Source organism: Capra hircus, assembly GCF_001704415.2.
Source record: "Capra hircus breed San Clemente chromosome X unlocalized genomic scaffold, ASM170441v1, whole genome shotgun sequence".
Taxonomy (NCBI): domain Eukaryota; kingdom Metazoa; phylum Chordata; class Mammalia; order Artiodactyla; family Bovidae; genus Capra; species Capra hircus.
Window position 1 is genome coordinate 52,766,588 of NW_017189516.1, and position 17,732 is coordinate 52,784,319.

The window sequence follows — 17,732 nt, forward strand, 5'->3', positions numbered from 1 at the left end:
CTATGCTGCTTGGCAGCAAGGTAGCACAGGCACACTCCTCTCTTGGAAACTCTAGACCCCTGAAGCTCCCTGTCCTGGCAGACCTCCCAGCTAGTGAAGGAGGTTCCCGGGGTGCGGGAACCAGCTCTCTTTCACAGCTCTCTCCCAGGGGTGCAGGTCCCTCTCCTTTAGTGCTACCCAGGTATATGGGGCTCTCTGGCTGGTTGAGCTCTTCTGACGGCTTTTAGCTGCTATGTTGTGAGAATTATTTCAGATGCAGCTGGAATTTTCCTGTATTTGTGGAGCAAGGTGGGCTCCATGTCCCACTCTGCCACCTTGCTCTCCCTTCCAGGAAGGTTTTTTGAGATAAATGTCTGCCATGTTAAAGCGTCTACCTCTAGTGCCACACCCTCATTTTTCTCTACCAGGAGAAAGTTGGCTTTTCTAGATGGGCAGTGGGAGGAAAAGCTTCTACATTCTTAAAATTGTAATGAGAGTAAAAGATAGGTGTTGCTGGTTGGGAAAAGGTAGAAGGAAGGGCAGAGTCTGGAGGGAGATATCAACTTAGTTTCCCATTCGGCCTCTCCCCGCTTGCTCTTTCTGAAGCTCATCTCTTCCATGTGCTCCAGGCCTGCAGGAGGCAGGCAGATTAACGGCTCCCTAATACTTCTTTCTGGTGGTGGTGTGGGGAGACCATTTATCAACTAGAGCCTGAAACTGCAGTAGACTCTTGGTCCTTATTCCCTTAGACCAATGAAATGTAGACCCCAGTCCTGAAACTTGAAAGAGAAGGAAATATAAAATGTAAATCTCTCTTTATAGCCTCATAATAATCTCTCTGTCACTGTCTTACAAATGTAAACATTGGCATCACTTCAAGCCATTATTGGCTCTGAGCATAAAGAACTGCTAAGAAAAAAAAAACAACGGAAAAACAGAAGAATCAGAGGCTTAATAACTTGAACTCCATGAAGGCATTGCTTCCTCTGAGGAGCCTTCTCTGAAGCTCCATGGCCTGGTTAGTGCCTTTGCTCTGAGCCCCCGTGGCCCTGTGTTGAAATGACCTGGTTACTTGCCCTTCTCCCTTACTAGACCAGGAGTTCTTTGTGTGCCAAGAACCACATGCTATTGCTCTCTGCATCCTAGGTTTAGCACAATGCCTGGCCCCTCAGTTGACTTTGTTGAGGGGGGTTGCTGCAGAGTAGATCTTAAAGGCAGCCGGTTTCTCAGTTCTGATCTCAGGATACTCCAACTGTCTAAATAGAGCACCTACAGGGAAGCTCATTTGTGAGCAAGGGCTTGTCAGATAGGTCAGTATTAGTCATGGCCACCAGATGGCGAAAGTGGTATTCTGTCAAATGCACCAGTAAGCTTCTGTTTCTTAGACAAGGCTTTTTAAAAAAAGTCACTTTCTAATTTCAATTCTACACTGCATGTTTTTAATTCCATGATGCCTATAATTCCTGTTTATGGCTCTCTGCAGTGCTATTAAAACTACTACACCCAAGATTTGCTATGGAGACAACCACGAAGCAAGCCTGTGTGTGGAGGGCAAGATGCAGCTCCTCCGTCTTTCCTAGAAACCCCAGGAGGCCCCATATCCCTCTCTCAGCCCCCCAGGAGGAAGTTCTGAGAAAATTGATATTGGCACTTGCTGTTCCTTAGTTCTGCCATTAAGTCCAAACCTGACAACACAGTGAAATGTGGTAGCTTATGAGCAGCTTAGTGTTACCTGGTTGAATCTGGAAAAATCTAATCAGAGATGACTTATGAATAAAAATAAAGGGGTAAAAATAATTACGTCTAAAGGGCTAACATTATTGAAGCTCTCTACTGATGGGATCCAGAGAAGGCAATGGCACCCCACTCCAGTACTCTTGCCTGGAAAATCCCATAGACGGAGGACTCTGGTGGGCTGCAGTCCATGGGGTCGCTAAGACTCAGACATGACTGAGTGACTTCCCTTTCACTTTTCACTTTCATGCATTGGAGAAGGAAATGGCAACCCACTCCAATGTTCTTGCCTGGAGAATCCCAGGGACGGGGGAGCCTGGTTGGCTGCCGTCTATGGGGTCACAGAGTCAGACACGACTGAAGCGACTTAGCAGCGGCAGCAGCAGCAATGATGGGATCAGAAAAGTATTTAGTGAGAATGATCAGACTCCTCGGTCATCATTTGCTACCCCTAGTGCTCAAGCAGTTTTCTACAGAATTTGATTCAGGTACACAAACATTCATTGAGGACCTACTATGAGTGAGAACCTATTATGTCAGGGTTATGGTAAATGCTTTGAATAAAAAAGAAAATCTATGGTCATTCCCCAGTGGTACAGTGGTTGGGACTCAGCACTCTCACTGCTGAGGGCCAGGGTTCAGTCCCTGGTTGGGAAACTAGGATCCCACAAGCCACTCAGTGCAGTCGGTCAAAAAAAAATTTTTTTTTCTATCTTCCTCATCCTTGACTTGTTCACGGATTGATGGTAGAAGACAGGCCGGTAAGTGGTTGGTGATGATATAAGCTTTTAAGTGGCACAATGGGAGGATGCACAGGCTATTATGGGAAGAGTGCCTAATCCAGGCCACAGAGGAACAGGAAAGGTGTTGTTAAGGAAGCTTTCTGGAGGGTGGCTGGCACTAAAAAATCAGTAAAGAACTTTGCAGCCAACTATCAAATCCAAGTGAATAGTAAGAATGCCAGAGGTAGGTCGAGGGGATACTGACGGTCAGTCTTCATGATAAGGCTGATAGTATCAGCTACTAATAACCAAGGACAACTGTCAGAGAGAATTGTATTAGGGATATTAGGACATGAGCTCTTTTGTTACAGGTGAAAAAGACAAGGGATGGGGAAAAGGGAGAAGTCATGTACATGAAGAAGAAAAAAGCTGAAAACATTTGTCATTTTATTTCTCTGTCTTGACAGTAACATGAAAGCCTTTTCTGTGAATGTTAATACTCTCACCAAATACCATTCCTTAAAGGAGCATAGGGTATCTGGAACAAAGACACTTGACTGTACTGACTCCATATGTCTCCACAGCAAAAATCTAAAGGCCAAAAAAGCTGGCATGCCCAATTCTGACACCAATGGGGGGGACTCTGGAAGGATGATGCCAGGTTTTAATCTCCTTCTCCTAAGTAGAGTGGCTTTACAGCAGTGAAAATGCAGGCAGTGGAAGAAGAGGCTGCGTGCCTATCTCCGACTTTCACAGGACTATGAGAGGACTGAAAATATTTACTTCCCTAGGACAGTGTATGATGTGGAGGAAAGTCAGTCTGGCTGGGGCTCTGGAAGCTCGGGTCTGGGCCTGGCACTGTACCTAACCTGTTGTGTGTGACCCTCACAGGTGTCTTGCCCTCCCTCGGCCTCCATGTGCTCTGATGTAGAATGGATCACATCACTGGTTCTCAACAGGAGCAGAAGGCTCGACCCCCACCCTGGCAAGCTTCTGGTTCATAGAGGACCAGGCTGGAGCCAAGAACGGGAGCCCTCCTACAATGCAGAAGACAGTGCTGAACAGTGAATCAGTGCCCCCAGCTTCCACAGCTAACACTCCAGAACTTCTTTTCAGGGAAAAGCCTAGAACGTATTTCTGAGTCAAACCTAATTCTCTTGTAATTGTAATCCGGAGGTGTTTTATTTTTTGGTTCAAGTTTAATGCGTGCTGAATGCACCAGTTTCTATGGTTGTGTCCTCTTGCCACTTTCACGTCTCTGTACTTTTTGATCAGAATGACTCCTGTCTCTACTTAATCTGAACCTACTTTCGATAGGCGTAAACATCTGACTCCATGACGTCTTTTAGTGCTGCCACGTCTGGCCATTTATATGCTGCAAGTAGTATTATTATAAACCATTTTCCTTTCAAATTCTCTTTATTGCTATATTCAGGCCATAATGCTATTAGTAATTATATCTATAGGCAGGTTATACTAACCAAGAATTTCATTTCAGGGTAGAAAAGGGAGCATTTCAAAGTACTGGCTCTAACGAGGGGAGGTGTTGGGACCAAAGGGACACAGAACAAGCCCTTGTGGGGATGAGCTCCAAGTTCTCTCCCCCAAAAGCCCCCATGCCCGAGATCAGTCACCTCTGCGCAGGGCTTGCAGGCTCTGCCGGGCCTGGCGGTGCAGCTCCTCCACACAGGGCGGCCTGGTGGCCGGGAGGAAGATGTTTCTCTGCTGGTGCCACGGTGCACGATAGTACACGCTCAGCTTGCTCTCGACGTCCAGGTTGGAGACAGCTGCGAGATCAAGAGGGAAACAGGGCATTAGACAGGGGCAGCTTTCAGCTATGCATTGTGCTGTCCCCGGGGTGGAAAGGGGAACAGGAGTGGGGCCTGGGCACAGTGGAAATCCAGTCCGCTGCATTGACCAGAGGAGCTTGAGAAAGGTTTCAAGTTGCCAGTACAGACAGGGACAACCTTTGACTCCCAAAGCAAGGGATGAGAGACCCTGGCTCTTTGAGCCAGGCCTCAGAGTGGGGTGAGGTCCTGCCTTGTAGGAAGGCAGAGAAGCGCCAGAGGAAGGACTGGACCAGTTCTGGTCCAGGGCCTCAGAATTATATAGTTCTGCACAGCTGCTCCTGATGCCTACCTGATCAGTGCCCTTGTCTTACTTCCTATCTCCCAAACCTTACCACTGAGCCATATATTATCCACTGTACTGTATGCCCATCATTCAAAGCGCTGCTCAGCTTCCTTAGTTTTACCTAAGAGCACAAGAATTAAAGAACTTATTAAATAACCTATTACAAGGGTGATGTGTGTTAGGAAGGGAACGTACACATAGTGTTGGGGAGGAGAGGGGCATGACAACGCCTTTGGAATTCCTGCAGAACTCCTTAGCACCATGCGAGCATCAGGACTGGTAGGATATATACCTCTCTGGTGGTAGTGATTTAGTTGCTAACTTGTGTCCAACTCTTGCAACTCCATGGACTGTAGCCTGCCAGGCTCCACTGTCCATGGGATTCTCCAGGCAAGAATACTGCAGTGGGTTGCCATATCCTTCTCTGGGGATCTTCCCAATCAAGGAATCAAACCTGGGTCTCCTGCATTGCAGGCAGATTCTTTACCAAGTGAGCTGTAAACTGAGGGTAAGTTCTCAGAGCTGGGTGGGGGGTGGGGTAGAAGGTTTCCGTTTGAGAGTTGCTAGGTGGTGCAGTGGTTAGGACTTTGGTTCCCAGTGCAGGGGTCATGGGTTTGATCCCTGGTGGGGGAGCGGCGGAGTGAGGAAGCCAGGTCCATGCCATATTAGTGCGTAGTGGATATATGGATTCTTGGTTGGACAGTGCAACAGTGATGATGTAGGTGTAACTTACAGGTACATGGGGGTCCTTATTTTAATTCTTGATTTGGCTGTGCTGGGTCTGATTTAGGGCTTCCCTCAGAGCTCAGTCGGTAAAGAATCTGCCTGTAATGCAGTTGAGACAGGTTTGATTCTGGGTTCAGGAAGATCCCCTGGAGAAGGGAATGGCAACCCACTGCAGTATTCTTGCCTAGAGAATCCCATGGACAGAGGAGCCTGGCAGGCTACAGTCCATGGGGTCATAAGAGTTGGATATGACTTAGTGGGTCTTATTTACGGCATATGATCTCTTAGTAGCAGGATATGTGGATCTCATTCCCTTACCAGGGATCGAACCTTGGCACCCTGAATTGGGAGCTCAGAGTCTTAGCCACTGGACCACCAGGGAATTCCTCCTTTTTACATGCTTCATCCTGGGAGAAGAACTAGCTGCAGAGAAAGCACTGGTGGCTTGGAGACTCAGGCTCCAGTGATTTTCTACGAAGAGTGGCCAGTACTACCCCCAGACTGGGGCCCAGAGAGACTCAGCACAGGATTCTATTTACTCCTGATTCTTATATTTCCCAACAGTTACTAAACTCAAGCCTCCACCTGTCCTTAGAAATGAACCTCACTTTCCCATGAGACAGGTGGACACCAACTTCAGATGAAACCAGTGACCATAACCTTGTGGTCGATACATCACTATCTGTCAAGGTCTAGACAATCCCATGACCTTCAGAGTTCCCAGGGGATAGACAGTAAGTTCAGCCTAAAAAGACGTCACACCGCCCTGCGGACAATTCTTTCAGCACTTTGGTTCTCTGGTCTCTGTCTGCAGTGCCGTTTGTACTTCTGGAATATGACTATTGCTTCACATCCCCCTCCCCCAGTCAACCTTCCTTTAGGCCAATGTCTCTCAGTGTTGCTTGGGGAACAGACAGCAACTTGGAAGCCAGAGCTGTTTCCAGCCCCAGATCTTCCAGGCGCCAGCTGTGTGCCTCTGCACATATCATCAGGTAGAACTCCTCCTTTCTTTCTCCTTCTTGCTCTGTCCCTTCCTCCCCAGGGCCTCGCCCGCACACTGTTGTGCAGTAGGGAGCAGCCCAATGCCAGAGCCTGATGTCCACGGTCTGTCCCTGCCAGGCAGCCTTTTCCACAGAACCACAGTCATTCTGCGCTGTGGACACAGCATCAACCATGGATGCCCTCAGTGTCAGAACTTGTCAGGAAGCCTAGACTTTTTTAACACCAATGGAATAGGGATAACCTGGCTGTATATTTATTTATGCACTACCTGGATCCAGAACGATTTTTCCCCTATAAAAATTTCTCTAACTTCTAAAATAAAATGGAGCTTCACACTAGGAGTACTGTTTACTTATTGGTGCTGCTGTTTGCACACTCGACATCCTGTAGAAAGACCAGCAGAAGCCTGGGTTCTACTCACACTTCTCTGCCCTGGGGCAAAGTCACTGACCGTGCCCAGGACTCAAGTTCCCCATCTTTATGAATCAGGGTTTGGCCTTCCTGTTGGCTGAAGGAGGCCCGTCTGCCCTTTGTGCCTCTCTTTTCTACTCATCACCAAACTTCAGGATGCACTGGGGGAAGGCCCTGGGCTCTGGGATTAAGAGACGGGGTTTCTGCCTGCCAGCAGTGGTCCAGAGCAGGTGACTGAAATCTCTGGGCCTCTGTCCCCTTCTCCGTAAGCGGGGCTCCTAGAGCCTTCACAGAATCCAAGGAAATGATCATAATATGCTCATTCCTTGACATGTCTCTGCTTACTACATACTAGTTCCCCTTGCTGTGGTGGGAATGGATGAGATGAAGGGGCCAGGCTTGGGTTCAAAGACAAAAGTCTGGAGCTTTCTTCCTTTTTTATTTTCCTGTCTTCATGGTGAGTCATGTGTAAACAAACATGAGGCTACCAGAGATGACTGTTGGTGGGGGGTAGGGTGTCTTACATTCTGGAAACTGTAAAGAAAGCTGCCTACAACCAGGGAGCCTGTGGCTTCTCTGAGAGGTAGGATGTCCCTGGTCTCTGATGTTAGCTAACTTGGGCAGCATTCAGTTCTGTGACTTCGAGATGCTAATTCTCTGAGTCACTGTGAGAGCTGTAGCACTATACGTTCTCCCTGGAAATGGTTTATCATTTTCTTGTTTATCTGTGGGTCATTCTGCTGCCATGTTCTACACCATGCACTTCCTCCAGAGTGTGTTAGCACGCATCCATCTGTCACAGCTCAGCTGTTGTTTTTGGAAAATTCCTGTGGGCACTGAGCAGCGCCATTGGATTCTACTGCTGAAGAGACCTTGGAAATGACGAGATGCTGTGTTTTTTCAAACCGCAGGGCATGACCCTTGAGTGGATTGTGAAATCCATTCAGCAGATCAGGACTAGCATTTTTTAAACAAAGACATACAAGAGACTGGAAAACAAAATGCCAACATGCATCGCATGTAGTGTTGTTTTGTGAAGCTGTTGGTTCTGTTACATATGTGTTCGTTTGTACGTGTGTGTGCTTAGATGCTGGGGTGTGATGGAGACATGTACTTCTTGCTCTGGGTACCAGTCAACATATGGAAATTTACTGCTTAGACTGCCACTCTCAGGTACTAATGAGGGAATCAAGGTTCCAAGGTATGATCCAAGATCCCAGAGTTGATTTTTGGCAGAGGTGGAAACAAAGCTTAGGTCTCCTGAGGCCAAGTCTGTGCACTTCCCTAGGCAGCCTCTTCCTCCCCTGCCATCGCTCGGCCTGGCCGCTGCTCCCTTCCTCTCCGTTGGTGACTATTTGCTATCTATTGCATCTATTAAGTTGTCCTTCCAAAACCAAAACTCTCAACTCATGACACACACGTTTCACCTGTTGTCTGAGAAAGCAGCCATTTGAATTTTAGGATGCCAGCAACACTTCAGCCCATGGAGCAGAGGACAAGTTTCCCAGGGACGCTGATGCTCCCAGTCTGCAGACCACACAGTGAGGACCACTGCTTTCCAGAAAGAGATACTGAGGCAACAACGTAGGTACTCGACGAAACAATATTAAACGAGTGATGTTCAACCGTTTTGCTCTACACAAACCTTCTCTAGAGTTCAACCTAGTAAACAGATAAGCCCCAAGGCCAGCTTAACTACAAAGGCTGTCACGTTCTCAGATGGCAGTAATGCACCTGCTTCCAGCAACCTGGACTGAAAGCAACCACTCCATCACCAAGTCCTGACACCTCTGTGCCAGTCTGCAAGACTTGCATGCCTGAGCTTAAACCAGAGTGGGAGCCTGGCTCTGCCCTTGCCTGGTCACTTTTACATGGTAGCAAACAAGTTACAGCATACAAAAGATAATACAGATCAATAATAAGGAATTGGGTCTTTCAGGAGAGCCTGATGGATAACTAAGGGATGCTTCTAAGATTTAGAGAAGGGCGACTTGTCACAAAGCTATTTTCATTATTTGCAAAGAACTGGGTGAGGTTGGTTCTTTGAAAGCAGGAAAATGGAGACGCAAGAAGGCACTCTAACCACAAAGATGCATATAGTGTTTTAAAGTCCCTTCACTCCCGCTCAGGCTACAGATGTGATGTTACGAACGCAAGTACGTCTCACATTCCAGGGAAGACAGTGGAGCTGGAGTGGGAGAGACAGATCAGAAAAAGCATATGAAAATCACCTTTCTGTTCAGGAGACACTGCATACTTACCACCAGTATGGTGCCCAGACTCTCTGGTCTGCTTGGACAGGTGCCCTGGGCTCGATTAAATCATGAAGCACATGACACCCGATTATACATGCTAGTAAATCTCTTCTACTAGATAGAGGTGAGACTCTTAAAAATTACTTAGAGATCACCAGCAGCAATGGAAAATTTAAAAAATATCCAGACTTACAGAAGGTCCCACATACCCCTCCACTGCACTCCACTAAGACTTATTACTTAACTTGGTAGTTAGTATCTTCATAGGTAGAGAAGTAATGCCCTTTACTGGGCCCACAAAGAAGCTATAAATACATGAGCCTGCAAGCCAAAAGGAATTCTTTTCCAAGGACCTCTCCACGCGCAAAGCCTAGAGATTTATGTGTTCTGTGCTTTCTGTAGAAGACACACATGATATATTGAATCTGGAGTCAGAAAAGATGTGTTCTCTTTTGACTCAGTTAGCCTGAGTCTAGCCGAGTCTGCAGCCAGACTGAGGAAGGCCCGCTCTTCTGGGACAGTGGCTCTTTCTCTCCATCAGCCTGGGGCAGACAGGCTCCAAGAATGATTCCTCATGACTGGCACTGAGACAAAGCTTCAGGAGGTGATACTAAGCAGGGAGCAGGGAAGTGATACAGGGAAGGGAAGGAAGCCAATAAAGGGTGCACAGGCTGGAACCCCTTAGGAGCCAATCAATGCAGGACACACACCTTAGAGGCGAGGGAGTGGCGATATTTCTCTCCCACTTCCTATCAGCCATCAGTTGAAGGCTGCTGAAGTGCCAGAACAGTATTTCCTTGTACTTCTAGAAAAGCATGCTCCTCTGTCGGTTGTGGGAGCTGTAAGTAAGGCTGCCTGCTGTGCACTGAGGTGATAAGGGGAAGGGCAATACTCGGCCTAGGGGTTTTATGACTGCGACCCTTGGAGCACACAAGCATTTGCATTTCAAATTCGGGATGTCTGGATTGTGCACCAGACTACTTTGACAAGTTCTCCAATGCCAAAGTAGCTTAAAATGGATTTGTTGTCAAAATCCCCCAAGCCTGGCAGTGAAAAGCTCTGGTCAGACAAATGTGGATCCTGGTTGGAACATCAGCAGAAGGTCATGGCCAGGAGGCCGGGCAGAGGGGCGGCTGCCTCCTGTGGGACCTTGAGCAGATTGCTGGGCCTCTTAAGGTCTCTTTCCTCCTTGGTGGGAGTTTCTGGCCTGGTGTGGTATCCCAGGATCATCTCCAAGAAGTCCGGGCTTCTTCCCAGGGAACTGGCTTTAGAGAGCACATCATGCGTGCTGGGGTATTCACTGTTGCTAGGTGCCCATTGCCTCTAAGCTGCTCCAACAGACAGGACTAGAAAATATGTAAGTCTTAGAAGGTGAAGACAAAAGCCGAGTTGAAACTGCTATTTCCAATTCAAATCTAAGATTACAGGTTTTCATTTAACTTACTTGATTATATAATTGATCTCTTTGGTGCTGAAAATCTTGATTCTTTATGACACTGCCATAATTTCCTATTTGAATAGTCTCAAAATGACTACAAGAAGACAACTGATTTCAGTTGTAGATATCTTTTTGTTTTCCTTTGTGTCTTTAGGATATTTTCTACTAGAAATGGATATAGCAAGACATACTTTGCAAAAGGCAAATGACACGACTGAAGGTGCTGATGAGAGAGGTTCCTGATTGCCCCATTCAGGTGTTCATCACTAACTAAAATCCATTGACAGTTTCTGCACTGGTAAGTTATAGCTTATTTGAGAAAAACATACAAGCCTTGCCCTTCGTGCCGTCAGGGCCCTCAGGAGGTTCGAACCTGGCAGCCACGTGAGACAGATGAGATGATGAGCCCAATGGGCTCAAGCGTGCACCCTGAGAGAGGTACAGAGGGCCGGCCACGTGTGGGAAAAATGCTCTCTGCTTGTGAAGGGACACGGGGAAGAGGTGGTTTTGAGGTGGGGGCCAGAGGTGATGAACAGGATTTGCTAGGAGGTTGGAAAATGCTGGAAGGGAACCACGAGAGATTTCTATTTTGAGGTAAGAAAGACCTGACTGTTGGCAATTTCTGGTGAGGCAACCCAAGAGGAAGGCTAGGAAGAGTCAGTCAGGGCTGGTCCCAGCAGTTGACTGCCACTGGACCAGGGCTTGTGAGGCAAAGGGGGCAGGTTAGGGGCCGCCAAGAAGGAAGACCATGCTACCAGTGAGCATGTGCATGGAGCAGGCACAGGTTAGCTTCCGATAGAGCCCATCTCATTTGGTTCCCACAGTAAGCCCAGGAAGCACATCTAATCATCTCTACTATGCTGAATAGGCACAGAGAGGTTAAGAAATTGCTCAAGGCCCCAAAGATTATGAATGATAGAGCCAGGAACTTAGAGTGAGCACCACTGAGTCCAAAGATCCACACCACATTCTGCCTTGCTCCCCCATTTTCTAACGCACACCACTGCCCCACACAGGTACAGGAATCTGTGTGGGAATGCCGCAGCCATCCCAGACAGGAAGACTGAAGCCGTTCCATGGAGAGCCCTGGTGGTTGGGATGAGGAACCTGCTGTATCACGGGGAGCAGCTTCCGTGTCCCACAGCCGAGTGCATGACAAGCTGTTTAAGCTTAGAGAGGGGCTTCCTTCTGTACTTTTTGCATCTTCCAGATAAGCAAGTCTAGAATATGGACCTATATGTTGTACAAGCGCAACTATTTTGGTTGACTGGATGGGACTTAACCTCATAAATGGTTCAATCTACACGGACCTATATGTTGTAGAAGTTCAACTATTTCGGTAGAATGGATGGGGCTTAACTTCATAAATGGTTCAATCAACACATCTTTGGGGGCTTCCCTTGTGGCTCAACTGGTAAAGAATGTGCCTGCAATGCAGGAGACCTGGGTTCTATCCTTGGGCTGGGAAGATCCCCTGGAGAACGGAAAGGCTACCCACTCCAGTATTCCGGCCTAGAGAATTCCACAGACTGTATGATCCATAGGGTCACAAAGAGTCGGACACGACTCAGCGACTTTCACTTTCACACATCTTTGTGGCCCTTTCTCTCCCCTTTACTCTGCCTCCTTTCTTCTCCTGATCTCTTTTCTCCCAGAAAAATGCTACTCCATATCCAGCTCAAGTTGCACCTCCTCCATGAAGCCATTAAGACCTCCAGAGCCCAATAGGTTCACATGCATTCATTCATTGAACAATGGGTGATTAAGAATCTCCCATGTGCCAGGCAGCATGCTAGGCACTGGGAATACAGCGATGGACATGACAGACACAGGCCTTGCCCTCATAGAGCTCACATCCAGGTCGGAGGTAGGTGAGGAAGTTAAGACTGACTGATAAGGAAGAATGTAATCAGGTAATAAGAAGCACTGTGATGAAACAGAACAGTTAGCAAGACTACACGGAGGCATGGCATGGAGTAATGACAGTAGATGGCTACAAAGGCCTGAGAGTCTCAACTAGCCATCAGAAATATCAAAGTAAATGTGAGAGAGAAGGCACCTGGCCACAGGGAGCCAACCTAGTGGAGTGACCACTTCCTCTAGCTCAGTGTGGCCTAGCTGGTTACCAGAGTCATTTCTTCTTTTTTGGCACATAGCTGGACTACATTTCCCAGCCTCCCTTGCAGTTGGGTATAGCCATCTGTGGCGATCTAGCAGTAGCATGTGAGCAGAAGCGAGTGGAACCATTGCCAGGAAGCACAGCCCATGGAAATCTGCCACATGTTATCATTCATGTTCTTGAGAAGCCATACATGGAAGATGGTAGACTGGATAAACAGAGAACCTTGAACTCCGGCTAGGACGGGAGCCACCCACCTATGAAGAAAAACCCATTTTTGACATTACGCAAGTGAAGAATAAACCTGAATTTTATTAAAGCCCTGGGATATTGGGGGTTATTTGTTATGGCAGCTCACATTTACACGAATACACTGAAGTCACTGCGTCTCTGCCATAGCTACTGATTTGACCCGTTCTCAGCCTAGGACATGGTTTTCTGCTACCCCTCTTTACCTTTGTATTTTGAGTTCACTCCTGCTTTCCGTAGGTCCCACCCCCTCAACTCAGATGGCCACAGTGCAGCCAGAGGCCTGCCCTTCTAGGGTGAGTACTTTGATGCCTTATCTGCGCATCAGGGTGGATCCTGCTTTCACTGCTACATCATGTTATGGCCCTTTAAGTCATTTGTACTTTCAGGGAAATGCTGAGTGCTTTCTCTATCACTGTGCTTAGAAGGTATGTTTTCTTGACTACCACAAACACAATCCTCACCTCAATTTTTCCCCGAATTAGGAGCATTCCTGAATTGGCGGGGCCAGGGTCGGTATGACAGGTCCTGCTCATACAGGGGGAGCTGCTTATTTCCCTGTCAGACTGTATGCATTCTCAGGTGTCTATCTCAGCACCAGGCCCAGGCAGGCACAGAGCAGGAGCTCAGTACCTGCTGGCTGAGGAAACGAATACGAGCAGGGTTATCTACTGCAGCGAGACTCACTGGCATGCGAGGGAGATAATCTCCAGCAGTTTTCGTTCTTCAGAAAACATCTTTAAAGCCACCCCCTCAATTTACAGTCAGCATTAGCAAAAGCTTTTCCTTGAAAACCAAATGCATAGAAGTCAGGTTGAATTACGAGGCGCTCTGGGGCGTCCACAGAAATGAGGGTTGTGTGGAGGGCACGTGAGGCAGGACTGTGCTCTCCTGCTGCTTGGCTAAGTGCTGGCTTCCCCCTGCCCCTCCCCACTTTGCTCGCTCTTCTCAGACTCTACCTCCAAATTATCTCTAGGCGTCTACAGGCAAAGCCACTCTTTATCCTGACACACGCCTCCCTAAGTCATCTACCCTGTGAAAGCTGCACTCACCCACTTAGCCCAACACTGGGCTCCATTCTCTCCAAGGTCAACAGGCGGGCAGTGCTCATATGGCGGAGTGCTGACCTTGGAGAGCAAGACACTGCCTCCTTCGTGCCCTCAGAGCTAGTGGCCCAGCCCTGCACAGGCTCTCGCCTCCACACTCCCCTCCCGCTCCAGATAGAAACTTTCTTCCAATGTTACAAAGCAGAGCTTCACTGGTCAGACACCAAGGCCAGACTAATAAGGCAGAGGACCAAGAGCAGAAGAATGGGTGAAGAATCCATAACCATGAAGAGTCAAGGAATTCCCTTACTGTGGTTTTTCTTTCACAGCCTCAGACCCCTGCTGCAAGAGGAACTGAGGTTGAAACACTGAGGCCACTAAACCTGCAAACCGAATGGCATGAGACACCAGCTCCAAGATCTGTTTTGAGCCCAAGCCGTGGTCCAAGTTGCACAGAGGTCACCTTGCTTGATCTAACAAGAGATCAACCTCAGAATGAGGCATTTGTGACAGAATTTCACCCACTAAAAAAAACAGGTGGCTAATCTTTTTTTTTTTTTCAGGAATAAATGAGAAGCATTTATTACTTCATTACACTTACACAACCCATAAGCCACCTTTTAAACTGGCTCTTTCCCCAAAGCTGCGCAGGAACTAAAAGGTATAGATGCAGTCCTGTGTAGGCAGGGGACAGACCTCTCTCACTGGGCTGTCATGGGGGGCCCCTCCTGTCATTTCTGCAGGGAATTAGATATTAGGGCAGGAGGTTTACATGAAGAGGTAATGATAGTGGAGCAAAGGCAGTACTTAAACACAGTGTGGTGATCTTAGTTAAGAGTGAACTTCAGCCAGTGTTCTCTCTTTTAAACTTTCTTTTAAAGGCTGTCAAACCAATACCTTTGGTGAGCACAACATTTATGTAACTTTTATCCACCCAAATTAATGTTCTTTCCAGAACAAAAGCCACCTGGGACAAATAACACACAGAGGTGTCCAGATTCCCATTTTTCTTACCACTGTGTCAGTGTGCTCAACCTGGTCCTTTTTAGATATTGGCTACTGGCTAAAGCCCACTGCAGACATACCAGTGTCCTATGTGGTAGGGTTTTCTGCTGGGGGCTGTCCAAGTAAACTGCCTTTTCAAGGGTAACAGATGCCAGAAATTCCCTCCTCCTGGGCTGAGTTCAAGCCAGCGGCTGGAAGTAGACCAATCCAGGCCTGAACTGTAGGACTGTCAGGGCCTTCTCAGTAACAAGTGTGGATTTGGGCCTTTCGGGTGGTCAGATTTTATTGGATAGACCCCAGAAGGCTCTATGCAGTCCATGGGGTCCATGAGGTCACAAAGAATTGGACACGACTTAGCAACTGAACAACAACAACAATAAAAGTCTCATCTCAGCAATTAAGAAAATCCTACCTAGGTAACTATACTTGTGAAGGAGGACTCACAGACCACTAGCCCCTCCCCCTCCCCTGCTTTGCCTCTTGCTTCCCTTGACCACACGTCTCTGTCACTCCCTTCCCTTTTGTGGCGAGGGCGTGGGTCAAGATCAAGACTAGCCTGCTCTTTTTGGATACATTACATTTTTCAGCCTCTAAGGAAAGTCCTGGTGTTGGTTTTTTTCCCGTTTGGTGTATGGGACTACAGTAATAGCTATTATGATAATTTCACTCATGACAAGAATGGAATTATTAAGTACCAAGAAAAATCTGACCAAGAAACAAATGACTAGTCATTCTCCTCTCTTCACTCTGTCTCCACTGACACACATGCATATAAACCACCTCAGTGCCTGCTGAGCAGACCATTCAGCCAGCACCTACATGGCCCACCTTTGGGTAAACGTCACTTCTGTTCCTACAACTTATTTCAGGCCTGCTCCTCCCACTTGCACTGAGGATAATGGTGCTGTCGACCACAACAACGAGCCATCTTCCTCTGACGAGTCATTCAGCAGATAGTCCCTGCACAGCCACTGATGCTGTCCCTGCCTCAGGCAGAGGGAGTCTGGTGGCCTGGAGCGGACCAATCAACACCCAGATCTGGGATCAGGTGGTACAAGTTCTGTGAGGAAGTCAAAAAGCAGAGCAAAGGGCTCAAAAGGGGAGGGGCCAAAGGGCTCAAGAGGGGAGGAGCCAAAGGGTTCAAGAGGGGAGGAGCTGACGAGCTCAGTGCCTTGCTGACATACCCCCACCATTTACCTAGATGTAGGAAGGTCCTCTGCCTTTGGTGATTGTCTTCCCGGCCCTGGGAGAGTGCTTGGCCCACAAGCAGGGTAAGCAAGAGTATGAGACGATTCAGGCCAGTAGGAGTGGCCCCAGCAATGACAGACGCCCCCGTCCTTCGCGGTGAGGGCAACTCCTGAGAGTGCTCTGGCCCTCTCCCCAAGGTGCTCAGCAGGCCGGAGTTCCGTGGTGCCCATGGTGACTGCTGGCCAGCACATGCGCCCTCTCGGCCTGTGCCCCTCCGCCTCTCTTCCCCACACCCTGCCAGCGTTCCCCGTGTGCGCTGCTCCCTGAACCACCTACACTCCAGCCCTTGGCTCAGGGTCGACTTCGGGGAGAATCCAAACTAAGATGGCTACTTAGGGCGTCTCTGCCAAGGTGACCTTGGAGCTGACGCCTAGTCCAGTGAGGGAAATGTGCTGTAAGACAATCCCAAGCAGAGAGAACAGCGGAAGTGAAGGGCCCGAGGTGGGCTCCTGCTGGAATGCCTGAGGGGGAGCACAACTGGGGAAGGAAGGACAGAAAGCGCGAGGCAAAGGGCATGAGAAAACGGCTTTCTCCCTTTCCTCCTCTCATAGTTACCATAGCGCCTGGAATTCTTTCTGTCGCGATTTCCTCCAATTGCTTCACTTCTCATTGCTCTGATGGCTCATTTTCTGAGAGTTCTGCCATTTAAATGAAATAGAAATAGCACTTTGTATTTCACTCTATTTAAACACATCTACCACCGATTGGCGTGGAGCTGTGGGGACTGTCTGCAGCTCTGCTTAGGGAGGTGGCCTGGGGTGGGGGAGGGAACAGCTCGCTCCCCACAGTGGTGCCCCACCCCAGGTATTCTTAAAAGGTGGGAGACCGACCCTCTTCTGCTCTATCAACCATCATCGTCAAGGACACCTTCTCTTAAGAAACCACTGCGTGCTGTACTTTGGGCCATTTGTTTCACCTTCATCATCTCTGACCCTGACACCAGCTCTGAAAACCAAACAGTAACTACAGTCTAGGGAGGATACCTTCTTTGTATTTCCCTCTCCAGGCAGGTGCCCCTGGCTACACAGGTTACACCGCAGCAGCAATTCCCAGGGCCACAGCGCCCTCGCCATGCATTTGGGGCCCTGCCGATGTGGTTGCTTTGATTTCAAATAGGAGACTCCAGATCACAGAGGATTTGGAGTTCTTTTTAGGCGGCTGGCATGAGCTCAGCACAGATGCCTCCTGGAGCAGGACTGCTTTGCTGCCTCCTGGGAGGTTCATCATCAAAACTTCCTGCCCTGACCCACATCCATTTGTGCTTCTGGCTGCAGCTACTGGGTAACCGGCAGTGGAGTCTATTAGTGCTTCATTCTGCTCACAGTTCCTTCTGGAGGAGTTGGCATCTAAAAATTAGTTAGCAGTAAGCGAGCCCTGAGGTGATACCTATTAAGAACTAAAAGGTAGGCCAGGGAGACTGAGCTCTGTTGGCAGAACTAGCCTGCTCTCTGTGTAGCTGTTCCTCAGGAGTCCCTAGCGTCTCTAGGCTTTCGGTGTCTCTCAGGCTGAAAGCAATAACAAATAGGTTTTAGGGCTCCCTGTTACCCGGCTTGTCCTTAGTGCTCACCAAATGTTCACATATACAGCTACATTTTCAGCTTCCCATGTCGTCAAACTGAGGCCAAATGACAGAGTGTCGGCTCCTAGCCAGTGGGATGCAGGCAG

General features: G+C 48.4%; 1 protein-coding gene across 2 annotated transcripts in view; it reads right to left on the minus strand.

The window, feature by feature from the left end:
• Nucleotides 1-17,732, minus strand: part of NHS (NHS actin remodeling regulator) — a 275,950-nt gene that overhangs the window by 58,994 nt on the left and 199,224 nt on the right. For both annotated transcript variants that reach the window (XM_018043756.1, XM_018043757.1), the window contains exon 2: nt 4,070-4,222. In XM_018043756.1, coding sequence (XP_017899245.1) covers nt 4,070-4,222 — 153 coding nt within the window. The remainder of the gene's footprint in view (nt 1-4,069; nt 4,223-17,732) is intronic.